General features: G+C 55.3%; 1 protein-coding gene across 1 annotated transcript; it reads right to left on the reverse strand.

The window, feature by feature from the left end:
• Positions 1-13,952: 13,952 nt before the first annotated feature.
• Positions 13,953-15,602, reverse strand: LOC133887216 (exocyst complex component EXO70H1-like). Its single transcript, XM_062327166.1, has one exon. The coding sequence runs from the start codon at positions 15,600-15,602 to the stop codon at positions 13,953-13,955; it is 1,650 nt and encodes a 549-aa protein (XP_062183150.1).
• Between the last annotated feature and the right edge of the window lie 4,139 nt (positions 15,603-19,741).

Genomic DNA, 19,741 nt, shown 5'->3' on the forward strand with positions numbered 1-19,741 from the left:
CCGGGGCGAATGGTGGTGCGGGGCCCCGCGGAGAGCTCGGACCCCCCGGAGGCAACCTGTGGGGAGGCCTGGGCCCCACCGGCGCCCGGCCAGCCCGCCGATCGCTTCCTGGCCGCCATCGAAGGCGTCCAAGTGGCGGTCGGGCGGCTGGGCGCGGCGGTGAACGCCAACGAGGAGGAGCTTGAGGCCGAGCGCGCCCGCCTGGCGTTGAAGAAGACGCAGCTGGCGGGCGCCCAGGAGGAGGCCTGCGCGGCGGCCGCGCGGGAGCAGAAGCTCCTAGAAGACACCCGCGCGGAAGTCGCGCGGGAACAAGAAATGTTGAAGGCCGCGCGGGCAGAAGCCGCGCGGGAACGAGAAGACGCCGCCCGCCTGGCTGAGGCGTCGAGGCAGCAGGCTGCCGAGGCCCTTGCCAGGATGGGGCAGGCGCAGGAGAGGGAGGCGGCGGTCGCAACTCGCGAGCAGGCGGTGGAGGTGCTGCGAGCCGAGCTGACTCGCCGGGAGGGCGCGGCCGAGAAGACGCACGCCGACCTCCAGCATTGGGAAGACGACCTCCGGAAAATCAGAGAAGAGATCTGCCGCTGGGAGGAGGATGTCTCCCTTCGGGAGGTGGACAATGAGTTGTCGACGGCAGACCTCGGCGCCCGGGAGGATTCGGTGGCCCAACAGGAGGACGCGCTGGCCCGGCGGGAGGGCGAGCTGAGTCGCCGAGAAGGTGAACTGAGTCGTCGAGAGGGCGAGGCTGCTACGGCGGGAGCGGCCGCTGCTACCAGGGCGGAGGAGAACACGAAGCACGAGGTGGAACTGACCGCCCGTGAACGCGCCTTATCCGAGATGGTGGCCAAGACGAAGCAGGCTGCCGGCCCCGCAGCAGTTGGCGGTTTTTCTGGTCCAGCCGGGGACCAGGGACTTGAGGCGCAGCTGCGCGCTGCCAAGGAGAAGCTCGAGACCGCGTTCGTCTCGCGGGTCAACCTGCAGCAGATGCTGGAGGATATACTCCGGCGGATGCGGCGGGCCGTGGAGAAGGGCGGTCTCGGACGGCTCGTCAAAGACCAGAAGGGCGACGGCCCCGCACGACAAGTGTTAGGGCTTCAGCAGGTCTGCGAGCGCCTTGAGGCCCTGCCTTCGGCGGTCCAAGAACTTGCCGCTTGGGAGGGACGTGGCTTGGCACGTGCAGTGGCCGAGCACGTCTTGGCCTGCTACCGAAGCAGGGACCCGAACTTCCCGCTGGAGCCGGCGCGGGAGGGAGTGGTCGAAGCTGAGGGAGAGGCCGTCCGGGAGGCGGTCCGGAGCACTGCCGCCGTGGTGGCGGCCGGCTTCAAGCGGGAGGTGCCGCCACCGCCAGCCCCCGGGGACGACTCAGAGGACTCAGCTAACGCCTCCGGCGCCGACTAGATCTTTTGTAGTTGTTTCTTTCTTTTGTTGTCTTGATGAATGTAAATATAGGAGTGATCCCTTAGAAACGCTTTGTATATGCCTTGTGAATAAAGTGGCAGCTTTTCTTTGGGCTCGCAACTCCAATTTCTCTGAGTGTTTGATGTTTCTTCTGATGTTTTGCCTTGAAGTCCCGGGGAGTACTCAGTCGGGCCGTTCCCGACCTTCCCATCCCCGAGAACGAAGTTGTCCTGATCGCTGTTGTTGGCGCAGTCAGCTCTCAAGCTCTCGCGAGTCCGCATTGTCTAAGTTTAAAAAAAATAAAGATACGAACTTCCTTGCTCGGGAGATAGATCGATCCAGCACGGAACACGCCGTGCCCGGTGAACACTTTTTCACTTTGCGACCACTCAGTTAGTAGATGGGAGACGCGTGCGGGCGAAAATGTGACCAAGAGTCCTCGTGGTCCGGTGGTGCCTGGGCTTAAAACGGACCGGACCGAGCACTAACAGCCCGCCCCCGAGGCCTGAGCTCCAGACTACTCGAGCAGCTCGAGCGATAGGATTACCCAGGGCACCCAAGGACTCGGTAGTGCTCGGGGTCCTTAAAAAGCGGACCGAACACCACGACAACCACGAAGGGCTTCGGTCAGACATTACCGTACGCGCGGTACTCCTTTGTACAAAACGCACTGTCATTCTAGGAAAAAGTAGACACGCGGCAGGGTTTTGCGTGCAGGGAGATCACCTCGCCGAACAGATTAAAACGCGAGAGCCCCCGAGAATGACTCGGGAACATAAATTTACTGAAAGCAGACTTGTCTGATTATAACCACTCACCGGACAGCTGTCGGCCTTCCGGCCAACCGATCCAGGAGGTGTGTGCTTCCGAGCTCGGGATGCCCGGGGACTTGGTTCTTCCAGCGGAGCGCCCGAGCGCCCAGAGGCATACGAGGCTCCCGGGGTCGGGTGATCTCGACCACTCATGCCTAAGTGGTAGGACCATCCGAGGTCCCTTGGGGCCGATCAGAGACCAGGGCATTGAAGCCCTCGCAGTCGAACTGCTCGTGATTGCCGGCCTGTGACTTAAGAGAGAATATAGAATTTCTTTGTCTGGTGCGCTCTGTTAGTGCGGTACTTGTTATAGACTGCTCTCGTTTTTGACCCGAGACCTCTTGAATACCCAAACCGGTGGACAAGAGCGGACAGAGGCATAACCCAGAGGTCCTATGGTTCGGTGGCGCCCGGGTATGACAGACCAGACCGAGCACTGGCAGCCCGCTCCGGGGGCCTGAGCTCTGGACTACTCGAGCAGCTCGAGCGATAGGATTACCCAGAGCGCCCCAGAACTCGGTAGTGCCCGGGAGCCTGCCACGACACCGAACACCACAGCCTACCATGCTGGACGTAAGTCAGTGGCGACTGCTCGCATGCATACCGATTGGGATTCTTTTATCAGCGGGGGAAAAAAATGAGAGAGCGAACTTTTTCTCGCACAACCGAGCACCTCACCAGACAGATTAAACATACGGAATCCAGAAAAATATTTCGACATAGCGATTGCCTATTGAAATACTGAATGTGCAATTTTTACAAGGTTGGGCGACGGCGACTTACCCAAGGGGTGGAGCCCTCGGTCTGCTTGGGCGGGGGGAAGCCCCCGACCTGGCTGACCTGAGCCGCGAGCACGACCATCTACAGGTAGAACCTTCGGAGATGCTCGATGTTCCACGGGTTCGGGAGTGGCTGTCCTTCCTCTGTCGCCAACCTGAAAGAACCTGCCCGCGGGACTGCGATCACGGTGAAAGGACCCTCCCACACATGGGACAGCTTATTCATTCCTTCGCGCGACTGGATGCGTCGGAGAACTAGGTCCCTTACCTCGAGAGATCGGGCCCGGACATGGCGCAGATGATAACACCGCAGACTCTGCTGGTACCGAGCCGCCCGGACGGCGGCACGCCACCGGCGCTCTTCCAGGTAGTCCACGTCGTCGCGCCTTTGCTGCTCCTGCTCACCCTCAGAGTATGCATGTACTCGAGGGGAGCCCAAAGTGAGCTCGGAGGGGAGGACTGCCTCGGCGCCGTAGACGAGGAAGAACGGAGTCTCCCCGGTGGCGCGGCTTGGCGTAGTCCGGTTAGCCCACAGCACGGCTGGCAGCTCGTCCACCCATCCCTTCCCGTGCTTAGCGAGCACATTATAGGTCCGGGTTTTGAGGCCCTTCAGTATCTCCGCGTTGGCGCGCTCGACCTGCCCATTACTCCGAGGATGAGCGACGGAGGCGAAGCAGAGCTTGATGCCGAGGTCCTCGCAATAGTCCCCGAACAGGGCACTCGTGAACTGGGTGCCGTTGTCGGTGATGATCCGGTTCGGGACGCCAAAGCGGCTGGTGATACCGCAGATAAACTGGAGCGCCATGTTTTTGGTCACCTTGATGACTGGGACCGCCTCCGGCCACTTGGTGAACTTGTCGATGGCGACATATAGGTATGCATAGCCCCCGATTGCTCGGGGGAATAGACCCAGAATGTCCAGACCCCAGACCGCGAAAGGCCATGACAGGGGAATTGTATGAAGAGCCTGAGCTGGCTGGTGAATCTGCTTTGCATGGAACTAGCACGCCCTGCAGCGCCGAACCAGCTCGGAAGCATCCTGGAGAGCTGTAGGCCAGTAGAAACCTTGCCGGAAGGCCTTCCCGACCAGCGTGCGGAATGATGAATGGCCACCGCACTCACCCTCGTGGACCTCAGCGAGAAGATCGCCGCCTTCTGCCCGGGAGATGCATTTCAGGAGTACACCTCCTACGCTACGCCGGTAGAGATCCCCATCTACTATGGCATAGCGTTTGGAGTGCCGAGCAACTCTTTCGGCAGACGCCTCATCCCCGAGTAGGAACTTTTCTTTCAAGTACCCTCGGATGTCAGACATCCACGAGGCATCTTGAGAACATTCGGCGAGCGCAGCACACTCGCCGGACGGCGGCGCCCTGACGGGGCTTCCCACTGAGGGCACCGCCGGGGTCCCCTGAATTGAGTTCGAGGTTTCCCCTTCATCCTGTTCGGCAGGTAGGACGGAAGGCCGTGTGAGTCTTTCTTCAAAGACCCCGGCAGGAACGCACGCACGTGAGGAGGCTAGGCGGGAGAGCCCGTCGGCCAGAGTGTTGTCGCGGCGAGGAATGTGCCGCAACTCCAGGCCATCGAAGCGCCTCTCGAGCCTCCTGACCGCAGCCACGTACGCCTGAGGATCCGTGCACTGGTACTCCTTGGACACCTGGTTGACGACCAGTTGGGAGTCCCCTTTGACCAGGAGGCGACGAATCCCGAGCCCCACCGCAGCCCGGAGGCCGACGATGAGACCTTCATATTCCGCCATGTTGTTGGATGCGCGGAACTGCAACTGCACGACGTACCGGAGCTCTTCACCTGTTGGGGAGGTGAGAACCACTCCGGCCCCTGCGCCTTTCAGTGAGAGGGAGCCGTCGAAGTGCATGACCCAGTACACGGGCGCGTCGTGCCCGGGATAGGCAGAGATCTCTTCTGGGACGATGTAGGGGACAGGCGTCCACTCTGCCAAGAAGTCGGAGAGTGCCTGGCTCTTGACTGCCTGGCGACTGACGAAGTGTAGGTCGAACTCCGCCAGCTCAACTGCCCATTTGACGACGCGCCCAATGCCTTCCCGGTTCCGGAGAATGGGTCCCAGTGGATACGTGGTAACCACCGAGACCTTGTGCGCCTGGAAGTAGTGGCGCAGCTTTCGGGAAGCAATGAGCACGGCATAGAGCAGCTTATGAGCCTGGGGATATCTTGTCTTGGCTTCCCGGAGGACTTCACTGACGAAGTACACCGGTCGCTGCACCCGGCGGGCCCGGACGGCGGCTCCACCCGGGGGGCTGCCGCAGCCCCCAGGCTCGGCGGCACGGTCGGGGCTGGCCGGGCACTCGGGCTCGACTCCTTGGTTGGGAGGAGCAGTGTGCTTGGGCTCGACCCCCTGCCCAGGGGGAGTCGCGAGGACAGGTGAGTGGTCGGAGGCCTCTGGGAGCTGGGACCCAGCACCCGGCCCTGAACACTCGTCGCGCTCCACCACCAGCACTATGCTCATGACCTGAGGTGTGGCCGAAATGTAGAGCAGTAGGGGCTCACCTTGAGAGGGAGCCACCAGCACGGGTGGCGAAGTGAGGTACTTCTTTAGATCGCGGAAGGCCTGCTCGGCCTCCGGCGTCCAGTCGAAACGACCGGATTTCTTCAGAAGCTTGAAGAGGGGGAGCCCTCGCTCCCCGAGCTTAGAGATGAAGCGCCCGAGGGCTGCCAGGCAGCCGGCGAGACGCTGGACTTCCTTGAGTCAAGCCGGGGGTCGCATCTGCTTGATGGTCCGGATCTTCTCTGGATTGACCTCGATTCCTCGGCCAGAAACCAAGAAATCGAGGAGCTTGCCCGCCGGCACCCCGAAGACACACTTCTCTGGGTTGAGCTTGAGGCGGGTAGAGCGGAGACTGTTGAAAGTCTCAGCAAGGTCCTCGAGCAGGGTGGCGCGGTCTCGGGTTTTGACCACGAGGTCGTCGATGTAAGCTTCGACTTTGCGGCCAACCTGCGAGTCAAGGGTAATACGAATAGCGCGCTGGAAGGAGGATCCAGCGTTGCGTAGGCCAAAAGGCATTGACATGTAGCAATAAGTCCCCACCGGAGTGGTAAAAGCAGTTTTTTCCTCGTCCCCTACGGCCATGCGAATCTGGTGATACCCAGAGTTTACATCTAAAAAGCATAAAAGATCGCATCCCGCAGTTGCATCTACAATTTGATCAATGCGAGGTAAGGGGAAGGGATCTTTAGGGCAAGCCTTATTTAGGTCGGTGTAGTACACGCACATGCGGAGCTTGCCGTTGGCCTTCGGGACGATGACTGGGTTTGCTAGCCAGTCGGGGTGGAGGACTTCTTGGATAAATCCGGCGTCGAGGAGCTTGCTGACCTGCTCGTGGATAAACTCCTGGCACTTAGGCGCCTGCCGCCGGACCTTCTGCTTCACCGGGCGGGCGTCCGGACGCACCGCCAAGTGATGCTCGATCACCTCCCTAGGGATCCCGGGCATGTCGGACGGTTGCCAGGCAAACACGTCTGCGTTAGCCCGGAGGAAGGCGACGAGCGCGCTTTCCTATTTTCTGCCCAGGTCACCGCCGATTCGGACGACCTGGGTAGCGCCTTCGCCCACCACGACCTCCTTCGTCGGAACAGAGGCGTTGGCAGCGAGTCGGGGTTTGGATGGAGAGGGTCCCGGGCCCCCTGGAGAGCCATCGACCTCGGCCTACGCTGAGACCAGGGCCATGTATGACTGCTCAGCGCAGGAGACGACGCCGCCGGAGTCGGCGATCACGGAGATGGGGCCCGCGGGGCCCGACATCTTAACCGTGAGGTATGTGTAGTGCACGGCCATCATAAACTTGGCGAGCGCCGGACGCCCGAGGATGGCGTTGTAGGGGAGAGGGAGCTCCGCAACGTCGAAGAGGACGCACTCTGTGCGGAAGTTATCCCGGCTCCCGAACGTCACGGGCAACTCAACCTGCCCGAGGGGCAGGGAGTGCCCGGGGGTCACTCCGCAGAAGGGGAGCGACGGCTTTAGGCGCCTGGAGGACACCTGCAGCTTCTCAAATGCCTCCTTGGAAAGGAGGTTGAGACCGGCACCACCGTCGATCAGCACTCTGCCGACCTTAACATTGCAGACAGTGGGGGACACTACCAGAGGTAGTCGCCCCACGGCTGCAGTACTGGCGGGGTGATCAGCCATGCTGAACGTGATCGGAACGTCCGACCACCTCAGGGGCCTTGCGGCCTCCTCGCTCGGGGTTGTGGAGCACACCTCGCGTCGCATGACCTTGATGCCACGGCGCGAGGAAGGCGTGTACGCGCCTCTGTCAATGAAGGCGACGGCGTGCTCGGGCTCCTGGAAACCGAGCTCGGCGTTGTCGGGGGCGACCTCAGCATCGCCTCCTCCGCGGGACTCGTCGCGCTCCCTCTGGCGCTGCTCCACGAGTCTTTTGACCGTACGACACTCCGTGAGGTCGTGCCATCTGGTCTGGTGTATGGGACACCATTTACCTGGCTCGGGCCCCGCGGGAGCGGGGGCCCTTGCTGGAACAGGAGCCCGGCCAGGGGCCGGGGCTCTGGCGGGAGTCGGTGCCCTAGCAGGGGCCCTTGCGGGACGTCGGTCGACGACCGGCCGGCGCTCTTGCCGGCGGTCGGGCTCTTACGGCGCCCTATGGGCGGGGCCCTGGGTCGGCTCGACAGGAGCGGCCTCGCGCTTCCTTCTCTTCTTCTTTTCCCGCTTGTCGGAGCGGGAAGAACTTGGCTGGTCGGTGGCGGGGCGAGGAGCATGCCACGCCCTGGCCTCCGCAGCCTTGGTGCACTTATCGGCCAGTGCGAAGAGCTCCGCAGTGGTCTCGATCTCGTGCGTACCCAGCTTTTCGAGCATCCGCTCGTCGCGGACGCCCTGCCGGAAAGCAACAATAACAGCATGGGGGGCTACTCGCAAAATAGTGTTGCGAACCTGGCTGAAATGCTGTATAAAGCGTCGCAGTGTCTCCCCTTCCTGCTGTTGGACGACGTGGAGGTCGCACTCCAAGCCGGGGCGCGTAAACGTGCCCTGAAAATTGGCCACGAACTGGTGGCAAAGGTCATCCCAGGAGCTAATAGACCCTGGGGGTAAGTTCATAAGCCAAGAGCGGGCAGAGCCCCTCAAGGCAACATGAAAGTAGTTTGCCATCACCTTTTCGCTGCCTCCGGCCGCTTGGACGGCCGTCGTGTAGATCTGGAGGAACTCGACGGGGTCGATGGACCCGTCGTACTTCTCCGGCAGCTCGGGGCGGAACTTGGAAGGCCACCTGACCCGGCGGAGCTCAGCGGTGAAGGCACGGCAGCCGGTGCCGTACCTCGCAGCGCGAGCGGGGGTCCTTGGTGGCGAGTGGCAGCGAGTCGGGGATTCCCGGTGGCCTTGGGGCGGGAGAGAGGAAGCCTGGTCCTCAGCCCCGACCTCCTGCCGGGTCTCCCGCTGGCGCTCGAGAGTAACTCGGGCATCCTCGTGGCCCCTCCGCTCGTCAAGACGCAAGCGGAGGTCCCGGGCTTCGGACACGGCCAGGGGCATGGGACTCCGCCTGGAGGCCCCTTGGCCCGTGTGGACGTTGCCCGTTGAGGAGCCGCCTCTGGCGGCGCCACGCCGAGAGGTGGTGCGAGGACTCCCGGCCTGCACCTGGCGGCGAGCAGTGCCAACCAAAACGACGACATCTTGGATCCACCGACCTTCCGAAGTATTCGGCGTGGCCTGAACGGGCGGGTGCCTGAGGAGAGCATGCGCTGCATGCAGCGCGCTCTCCGGTCCGGCCTCGCTGAACGCGAGCCTGCGCCGGGATGGCACCCGACGCGGTCCAGAGGCAGACCTAGCGGCCGGGGTCCCGACCTCTTGCTGGGGGTCGGAAAGTGCATCAGCAGTGGCGGCGGCGGCCCTGCTGGGCCCAGCGCCTTGATCCCCTTGAGCGGAAAAAACCGCGCACGTGGATAGCGGCTGCAGATGGAACGCAGTAGCGACTGGGCTCTCCCGAGCGTCGGGCAGCACTCCGTCACTGGAAGTGGAGCCGGAACGCTGGAGACGGTGCCCACCAGCCATCTTTTCCTGTGGAAAAAAGCAAACAAACAAATCTAGGGATATTCCCCCTACCTAGCGCGCCAGCTGTCAGAGAGTGAACTCCTGTCGCTGGGATCTCGAGAGACCCCTTTTTAAAGATTCGGCCGGGGGGATGATCCTGAACGAGCTCGTCGGGGAAATAAATGAAAACGGAAATAAATGCAGCGGCTGGTGGTGGGGGAAGATCGACCTAGTGCAAAAGAGATAGATGCACCGGGGTTTAGACAGGTTCGGGCCGCACGGGGGCGTAACACCCTACTCCTGTATGAGTGCAATATCTTTCCTTGAAGGGAATTCTTCAAGGATGTGCCTGGTTACAGGGGTGTGTTGTCTACAGAGAGCTTGAGGCTCCCGTGTTCTAGCTCTGCTCGAGCTTGTCTGCGATGTTCTTGTTCTATCGTGTTCGTCGCGCTTCTTCTATGTCTCCTGTTTATGCTGTCTTTCCTGACGTGTTCTTTATGTGTTCTCCATCCTTTTCTTTTATAGGCGCGCCGACCTCGACTTATCCTGAATGGGAAAGAGGGGGCGCGAGTGCCAAGGTGCCACGGAGAAAGGTGCCATCATTCCGTCTTGGCGAAGTGACAAGGGCGGTGGAAAAATGCGGCGTGCATCCGACCACCCGCCACTGTGGATGTCCTCCGGTGCCATTAAGAGGGCCCACCGGGCAGCCATAGAGGTGCCCGGTGCGCCCACCCTGTCTTGTTCTTCTGCCGGGGCAGGGTGGCAGGCGGAGCGCTTCGATTCTGGCAACGTTATCTCGAGGCACCTGGATGAAACGGGACGGGACCCGTGCATTTAATGGACCCACGCCCCCCTGCCAAAGCACGACAGGGTCTGACACTAGGGCGTGGGCAGCTGAGAATGTCAGGATGTCAGGATGTCAGGCCGCGCGTGACTATTGAATGCGGTATTGGACCTTTGACCGGCTGACACCCCGCCGATGGGACCCTTCTGGTCGTCGGGCGATCTTGCGTGAACCTTCGGGGAACCAGGCGCTCGGGGGCTGCCACGTGCAGCCCCGAGCACCCTCTCCCGAGCACTTCGGTGAGACCTTCGGGGAACCGAGTCCTCGGGGGCTACCACGTGTAGCCCTGAGCACCCTCTCCCGAGCACTCCGGTGAGACCTTCGGGGAACCAAGTCCTCGGGGGCTGCCACGTGCAGCCCCGAGCACCCTCTCCCGAGCACTCCGGTGAGACCTTCGGGGAACCGAGTCCTCGGAGGCTGCCACGTGCAGCCCCGAGCACCCTCTCCCGAGCACTCCGGTGAGACCTTCGGGGAACCGAGTCCTCGGGGGCTGCCACGTGCAGCCCCGAGCACCCTCTCCCGAGCACTTTCTTCCCGGTACTTGGACTCTGCGGGTCATCGGGGGACTGGGGTGCTCGAAAACCGAAGGCTGCGGCCCCGAGCGCCTTCTCCCGGAACTTAAGTTCTTCTCATCGTGTAAGAGGGCCCACCGGGCAGCCATAGAGGTGCCCGGTGCGCCCACCCTGTCTTGTTCTTCTGCCGGGGCAGGGTGGCAGGCGGAGCGCTTCAATTCTGCCAACGTTATCCCGAGGCACCTGGATGAAACGGGACGGGACCCGTGCATTTAATGGACCCACGCCCCCCTGCCAAAGCACGGCAGGGTCTGACACTAGGGCGTGGGCAGCTGAGAATGTCAGGATGTCAGGATATCAGGCCGCGCGTGACTATTGAATGCGGTATTGGACCTTTGACCGGCTGACACCCCGCCGATGGGACCCTTCGGGTCGTCGGGCGATCTTGTGTGAACCTTCGGGGAACCAGGCGCTCGGGGGCTACCACGTGCAGCCCCGAGCACCCTCTCCCGAGCACTTCGGTGAGACCTTCGGGGAACCGAGTCCTCGGGGGCTACCACGTGTAGCCCCGAGCACCCTCTCCCGAGCACTCCGGTGAGACCTTCGGGGAACCGAGTCCTCGGGGGCTACCACGTGTAGCCCCGAGCACCCTCTCCCGAGCACTCCGGTGAGACCTTCGGGGAACCAAGTCCTCGGGGGCTGCCACGTGCAGCCCCGAGCACCCTCTCCCGAGCACTCCGGTGAGACCTTCGGGGAACCGAGTCCTCGGGGGCTGCCACGTGCAGCCCCGAGCACCCTCTCCCGAGCACTCCGGTGAGACCTTCGGGGAACCGAGTCCTCGGGGGCTGCCACGTGCAGCCCCGAGCACCCTCTCCCGAGCACTCCGGTGAGACCTTCGGGGAACCGAGTCCTCGGGGGCTGCCACGTGCAGCCCCGAGCACCCTCTCCCGAGCACTTTCTTCCCGGTACTTGGACTCTGTGGGTCATCGGGGGACTGGGGTGCTCGGAAACCGGAGGCTGCGGCCCCGAGCGCCTTCTCCCGGAACTTAAGTTCTTCTCATCGTGTAGGGGGGTCCTCGCGGGATGGTGACACGTGGCGGATGGCCGGCCCGGTCTCGGGTCTCAGGGACCACTGGTTCCTGATACACCGACACCATGTATCTTAACACTCGAAAGATCACAATTTGCAAAGAAACAAGAAAAAAAATAAACATTGAGCAACGAGACTCTCCAAGTTGATTGTCTAAAGGAAAGATAATTCAAGACTCCATCACATAAGTGTGTTTATGCAAATTTTATGTCTCTAGAAACAAGAAGAATGACCTCACAAGGTAATGAAATTTCAGTCCAAAAACCAAAAAAAAAAATCAAATCCGGAAACCCGAAAAACTTGCAAACTTGCAAGGGAACAAATAGAGGGAAACTAGAAGGAGGTGATCAAATAACATGAAGAAAAATAAACTTTATTGTAGCAGAGGGCAGCCCTATTTTAGACAGATTACAAAAAATTTTCTTTATAAAGCTCTCACCTAATACATAGGCTAAACACTCTTTTTCCTCTCCTCTAAAACCTTAGCACAAAACTCTCATATGAATGGTACAATAGGCTCAAAATGGTTGGTTCATCTCCTCTTATAGCCATACCCCTCTATTTATAGACCTAGAAAATTTGACCCCTATGTTTCTCAGTTTTTTTTTCCAAAATATTTCTCTCTTGTAGTATACTCCTACCTACCATCAAGGATATTTTAGTCTATTTTCTTCTCCATTCATCGGACGGCCACGGCACCTCCACGACTTAGCTTCGCGATGATGTCATGTACTCCTCCAGTCCTCCCATGGTTTTGAGACCAAACCGCGAAACCCTAACACGATTCTCAAAGTGTGACTCCCCACTTGCTTACACCTTAAGCAAACGCTTCGATATCGATGCATGTACTCCGTCTTGCGATTTTAACTGCCGGCAAGTCTCTCCCGCTCCCGATCCCTCGGGCCGCCTTTTCACTTGCACCGGTATCTCCTTCGCTTGATTTTATCAACACACCGTCTCTATCCATCTTTCATGTTTTGCTTGACCTCTATGTGTTCAACTAGGATCATCCTTGACTCCGTTCGGTCTTCTTGATCGTCTGGCACCAAGCACTCCGCTTGGTCACGATTATCTTGTCGTTGATCGCCAAGTTGCATTCATCATTTGCACACCATTAGACAAACAAACATATATCTCCAACTCCAATTCTAGTTAGTTCATAATTAATATACTCAAATAAAATCCCAAATCAATTCAAATCACATCAAAAGCTCATGCAAAACCGAAGATCATCAAATCAAATAAATACCAATGTCAATCACTCATTACAAATAAATCGATATATATTTTAACTTGATTTCTCAATCTACGAAGGAAGTAGCGCAGCTAGCCCTCGATGGTCACAAGGCTTTGCTGCAGGAGGATTATGCTGAGCTTGCGACGCTTATGAATAGGAACTTTGAACTGCGAAGGTAACTGACCATATGGGATGATTGGTATGCAAATTCAGTTAGCAAAATCCTGACAGCAGTTGGCGAAGCAGTTACTTGTCAGACCTATATGGTAACTAGATGTGTGATTGTAGGCAAATGTTTGGGGCTGACGTACTTGGGTCAGTGAAAATAAAGATGATGGAGGTGGCACGGAGCGTGGGCGCTTCATCCAAGTTCACAGGCAGTGGGGGCGCTGTGGTTGTGCAGTGATGGGGAGGCGCAGGTGGAGCTTCGATTCGTTCTCCACAAGGCATGCCAGGAGGCCGGCTTTGTGTTAATTACAGCAGATCAAAGTTGCCCCTTCGGTGCTGACGGAAGAGGAGCTGGCGAGCTTATTAACTATAGTGGATCAGTGAGCTGAATGAATGGAGCAACTGTTTTTTTTGTGTTTGGAGGTAAAGAATGCAAGTTGATTTGTCAGGTTGTGTGATGCCGATATATGTGATTTGATACGGGTGATGGTGTAGCGTTGTGGTTTTCTCAGTTGATGCCATATACTATGAACAAGGTAATGTTTCTCTCAGTTATAATAGAAGAGGTCCTGCATTGCAATTCTGTTGTCTTGAAAATTCGCTACTGCGATGCAAAGCTAGCTGTGATCCAGCTGAGCTATGACGTACGTAGCTGCCTGTGAGCAAGAGCAAAGCAGAATCCGTCAAGACAGACCGCTTCAAAGCTAGCTAGCCGGCCGGCCGGCATCCAGTAATATTATATTCATCCATTCATGACGCGTTATATATATATATATATATATATATATATATATATATATATATATATATATATATGTCTTCATCATCTTCTCCAGACTCCAGTTGTTGATTCATATCTACACTAGTAACAATGTTCTTTGAGAGATGGTTTTCCTTTCAAAGAAAGCTGAACATCATTTATCATATCTATTCCAATTACCATTGAGTTGAGCTAGCAAAGGAGAAAATTAAAACATGCTACCACTGCTAGCCAGTATATATTAATTCCATTGAGAAAAATAGCCTTGGCTTGTTGCACATAGTGAAACCCTTTTCTCTATTCATTGCATTGCTTACATGCTTGGCTTTGGTTAGTACGTTAACGTTACGTGAACAGCTGCCTAGCTGTATCGCCAAAGAGGGCGGCGATCATGGTGGTGACGTCCCCCGGCGTTAGCCTCACCGCTGCGCCGTAACGTCGGTAGAACATCCTGTACTTGGGGATCACTGCCGCCGTCGCCGCCGCCCTCAACGCCTTGCCCATCTCGTCGTCCGCCGCCACCCACTGATCCTGCATGGCCACCGCTTCCATCACCGCCTCCTCCACGCCCTCAGCTCCTCCTCCTCCTCCTCCTCCTCGTGAGGGTGAGGGCGTGCAGGAGATCGCGGTGAGCACCTTTCCCCATGCCGCGCGAACGTACACCTCCACGTGCCCGCGCGCCTTTGCGCTCTGCGCCTCCGCCCACTTCTCCCCGAGGATCCCCTGTAGCTTGCTGCTGCCGCGCACTTTGCCGGCCACGTAGTGCGTGTTGTTTGACAGGAAGAGGTAGCTCAGCGCTGCCTCCCGGTAGCTCCCGGCCTTAGAGTCCAGCTTGCACACCAGAACCAACACCAGCCGACTGATCGGACTCGACCATGACGACATGGTCGACGACGATGACGTTGACGAATCCGGCGAGGTATATGCGCCTTCTTGTTGGTAGATAAGAGCAAGGGCCTCCTCGTAGTCCGCGAGGAAGACGAGGTAGTTCATCACGTATCGGGTCAGCGGATGCACTGCGCCGCCGGGGCCGGGCGCGGTGGCCTTGGACGGCTCCTTCTGGATGGCCGTCTCGAAGCTGGCCAGAGTGCCACGCGCCGCCTGGCCGGCTTTGGTGATGACAACGGCGGCGCGGGTGGCGACCTCGGAGTTGTCCCCAAACACGGACAAGATAGCCGGCAGCACCTTGGTAAGCGTGTCGTGGACGTCGAGCACCCGGAACAGGCGCTCGGGAGCGCGGCGTGCCCGTGCAACCGCGGCCTCAGCAACGGCGAGGAGGTTAGTGGCCTGGTCATTGGCGATGCCCCCGAACACCACTTCACCGACAGCCGCGTCGCCAGCAAAGACAGTGTCGCAGAGCTCTTTCTCTGCGTCGAAGAGGGAGTTAAAGGCGACGGTTGCCGCGGCGAGCCAGGGCTGTATGATCTTGGCGTCGACCTGGTCCCAGGTGAGCTTGTAGAAGTGGGAATTACCAGGAGGTGGTGTGAAGCTGCCGAGAAGGCGCTGCAGTGTAGCGGCGAGCGCTGCACGGCGGCGCGACTTGAAGGTGGAAAGACACTCCTTGCCGTATCCGGCGGCCATCATGGCTTCAGCAACCGCGCAGATATGTTGGCGGATACTGCTAGTAGCGTCGCCTTGGATGATGTCGTGGTCGTCAAGGAGGAGCTGGAGCTCGAGGTCGAGCCTGCGCATAGCGGTCTGGAGAAGCGCCTGCGCTTGGACGAGGCCGTGACCACTGTAGGAGGCGTGGGAGGCGAAGAAGAGCATGGCGCGGTGAAGGTCCGCGACCGCGCGCAGGAAATGGTTGGGCTCCGCATGATCGGCGGCGTGGAGGAAGAGGGAGCAGGCGTCGGGCGTGTCAGGGTGCCACTTCTGGACGAGCGCGGCGGCGGCGGCGACGGTCTCATCGATGAGAGTGGAGGAGAGGGTGCGGCGGTGTCTCGGAGGGGGGAGGGCGTGGCGTAGCGGTGAAGAGGATGCGAAGGCGCGAGGCATCGATCGATGGAGGACCGACTGACTGCTAGGCCGCCCTTGGAAGCAAGCAAAGAGAAGGAAGAAAAGCAAAGCTGGGAGAGGAACGGAGGCGGCCTTAAGCTTGGCACCTCTTCTTCTTATATATACGTACGTTACGTACTCTCGATCACTCTGCATATCGATCCAGATCTCTTGTTCTCGATGGCAATGGACAGCTAATATAACACCTTGTAGAGTTTTTTTCTACACAGTCTACCCTCTTCCCTGACATATTTATTCTTGATAATTCTTTTCAGTTTATAAAAGTACTGAAAAAGATTTAAACTTAGCTCGATACTAAGAAAAACCTCACAAAAATGAACAAAAACACTCAACATGGTAACGGAATTAGGGTTCAAATGGTGAAGTTCAATCTAATGTCGATCGAGCATATTGAGAAGAAACTTGGAAGGAGGGATGTTAAAACCGCAACGAAAGAAAGACTCGAAAACTACAAACTCGTACTCGATCTTGCAGGAAGTGAATCTCTCACTAGATGCCGTCCTCCATTCAACCAGGCTACGCGGCGGCACCACTCCTTCCGTTTCGAGTTCCGTCAGCCGAGATTCTTGCATCGCCGAGGGTGTCAAGAGCTCGATCATGAACCTCGCCTCATCGTACTGATCGGGTGAGGCACCGATGACTACTGCGTCCGACCGCTTCTCCAGCGAGGAGGAAGTCAAGATCTTCGAAGAAGAGCTGGGATCCATGGATCTAAAATTCTTGTTGACGGTGGTGCGTGCTGGGGCGGAGAAAACTGAAAGGCTTGTGCAGAAAGACTGGTGGCAATGACGAGGAATGACCACTACAAGTTTGGATCTTAAGGGTAAATAAACAAAAAGTTACCGCCTCTTCAACCACTCCCACATTTACAACGCTTCGACCGGTGCAAAAAAGAGGAACAATGATGACGTGCGAATCTCTGCACGTCCTTCTGCCCACATTAAATGCGCATATACCCACCGTTTCAAATTCGAAAGGTTTTTTTAACTCTATTCGAAGTCGGGTGTCGATCAGTTGAGTTCTTTAATCTTTTTTTCAAGTCTTGAATGTGGTTAGCCGTAGGGCGCTCAACCTGATTGAGCTTCCACTCGATACTAGAGGAAGGATACATCCATACTCAATTCTTTCAACTATGAGCTTGATCCACTTTACTCGATCAAGCTTAAACATGGTGGTACTTGAGTGGACGCTTATAGAAACTTCTCCTCCTAGGTAGAGTTAGGGGGCTACTGTCGAATATCTAACTATGGAGTATATACGCATAAGGAGTATATCATACACAGATATGGTATATACGACACATATTCAACAGCTCTAGATATTACGTAACCGAATCAGTGGTACCTGATACATCTAGAATAAGGAAGTACATATCAGGAAGGTTTAGATTGGTTACCCAACCCGATACGATCAGTATTCAAAATAGATCTATCTACTTAGACATCAAGAAAGACAACTCCCTATCGACTACGGCTAGATATGAGTCGGTACCTCACCCCTATACAAGGTGAACATGCTGGAGGGAGAAGAGGAAAAAACACGAGAGAACACGACAAAAAGAGAGGGGCAAGCATCAAGACCCCAACAGGGGAGCTACTCGACAACTTTAGCCTTAGATTAGATCCAATCAACTTCTTGTAATAGTCTTACCTACATTGCTTGTACTCGAGGTCATCAATATATGACAGCAACACCCTCACACGATGTAGGATATTACTTCAATCGGAGACCCAAATTTGTATACATCGTTTGTCTCGTCTCATGATTAATCTCTACACTAGAAGGTACCCAGTCAATTTATGGATATATTATCGGGAACTAATATTCGACATCTCGAATAATCATCAATGAATGTGATAAAATAAACATTTTGACTTTTAGTGGGAGTAGATATTTCACCACAAATATCAAAATGTATAACAGCAAGAGGCTCATTAGATCTTTCCGTCTTGGGAAAAGGCGCACAGATCATTTTACCCATTATACATGTTTCACAAGTACCATAATCCTCCCACTTAAAGTTTAGAATTCCAGAATTAATAAGCCTCTTAATTCTGTTTTTAGATATATGACCAAGTCGTAAATGCCATAAAAATGATTACGAGCATGTGTTCATACTGCCAATGTTCCTCCCTATGGAATTATCTTCGCCAACTAAATAATCAATATTGTCACCATCTAATAGATCATCAAGCAAATAAAGATCATCGTGACGAATTCCAGTATGCACTAATGTCCCATTCAACAATATTTTGACTCCTCCTTTTCCAAACAGCACATCGTAACCAATTGATTCCAATTGAGAAACAGAGATTAAATTCCTTCTAATGCTAGGCGACTATAGTGCATCTTTTAACAATATTTTTTCTCCACCAGGAAGTTTAAGAACATAATTTTCAATTCCAAGTATATCAGCTTTAGCATTAGTGCCTAAATAGATATATCTATCTCCCCTTGAAGTTGTTTGCATGGAAGTAAAACACTTATGATCTCTAGGAATATGAGATGATGCCTCAAATTACGCATATTAAGCACATGCTCAGAATGACGGAAAGAAATCTTAAATTGCTCCCATAAATTCGACAAAGAGTTCAAAATAACCGTAATTTATACTTCTTCTTAAAAAGGATAGACTGCAATATCTTTAATTCCTTTACTAGAACATAAAGTTTATTAATATACCTATTAATAGAAGTTTATTAATATACCCATTAATAGAACCACCTTCATTCATCTTGGTAAAGAGAAAATGATTAACAAGACTAAACACTTTTATGAGAGAAATATCACCAAAATCCTTTTCCAGACTGCTCATAATTTTTTGCACAGTCTATTAACCCTTATACTTAGCAGCTAAAGAATCAGTCATTGATCCCAGTATAAATATGTGAGCCCTTTTATTATCCTTAGTCCAAGTTTCATGTTCTACTACATAACTTTCTTTTTCCTCAACAGTGGCATCATTATTTGGTTTTCTCGTCCAGACATGTCAATGACATAATTAATATTCTCAGCAGAAAGTAAAAATATGAATTTTCTTCTCCAAACCGTGAAATTAGATCCATCTAATTTGCAAATTCTAAGTAACTCAGAGAACACACTATTTGACGCCATTGTAAGAAATAAATAAGTATTACCGATCTGCTGAAGATTGCTCTGTTCCGGATTGATTGGCGTGGGACTGGGAGAAGACCAAATCGACGAACCAAAAAAAATGCAGCTGCTGTTGCTTGCTTGTGTCTTGCTACAGATGGATGAGACCTGCTTCTTTCCTTTGATTTCCGCGCGTGTGTGGGCAGGAAACAGAATGAACGCAGCAAAGGGTGCCGGTCCTCCTTACCACTTCGATTCGATCCGCGCGTGTACGATGCAGGGCCGCGAGGAAATGCACGCTGCACGGTCTCATAAAAGTCCAACAACCCTTTCTTATATATTCTTTTCTGGTGAAACTTACAAGATTAATTGAGAGATTTGCAATGCTAGCTGCTCCTTAATTTGACCTAGTCCGGTGATGGTGCCGAAAGTGATTGCGGAAAATCCACTGCAGTATTTTCTTATCTTCAATTGTTTAGTCGGAAAATCGATCGGTTTAGAGAAAGGATCGAGGCTGCTAACTCTGGTTCAGTCGAGTAACAAACTATGTCTCTCAGTTGGTTTCTGGCGATTTGCCGGTAACAACAAGTTGAAGGACAGTACTAGATATCGTTCCTTCCCAAACTATCAATACTATACAGCATGCCGTATGAGTCCTTTTCACTTCTGTTTTGCTCCACGTTGGCATTGATGTGTCAATGGTTTTAATGTGTAGATGTTGACGCGGACATTACATGGCAATCGCTCACCAAACAGTAGACTAGGCCAACAAATCAGTCTCATTATCCTCTCTCTCGCCTTCTGCCTGCGCGAGAGAAGTCACACGAGGAGTCGAGGCACCACTCCGACCGGTGCCATTGCTGTCCTGCCATGGTCCAGTGCATCGTGTCGTGTCGTGTCTCAACCTTACTGTGAGCCAACTCCACTAAAGTTTTTTCTAACTGTTTCAATTCCTTTTCATTGAAATAGTCAAGGGTCCTTTAGTGGCTAATTACAACTCTTGAAATAAGCAGTTTCTTGGGCTA

Source organism: Phragmites australis, chromosome 12 (genome assembly GCF_958298935.1).
Source record: "Phragmites australis chromosome 12, lpPhrAust1.1, whole genome shotgun sequence".
Lineage (NCBI taxonomy): Eukaryota > Viridiplantae > Streptophyta > Magnoliopsida > Poales > Poaceae > Phragmites > Phragmites australis.

Coding starts and splice junctions, on each gene's coding strand:
- LOC133887216 (XM_062327166.1), bottom strand. CDS start 15,602: ATGCCTCGCGCCTTCGCATCCTCTTCACCGCTACGCCACGCCCTCCCC.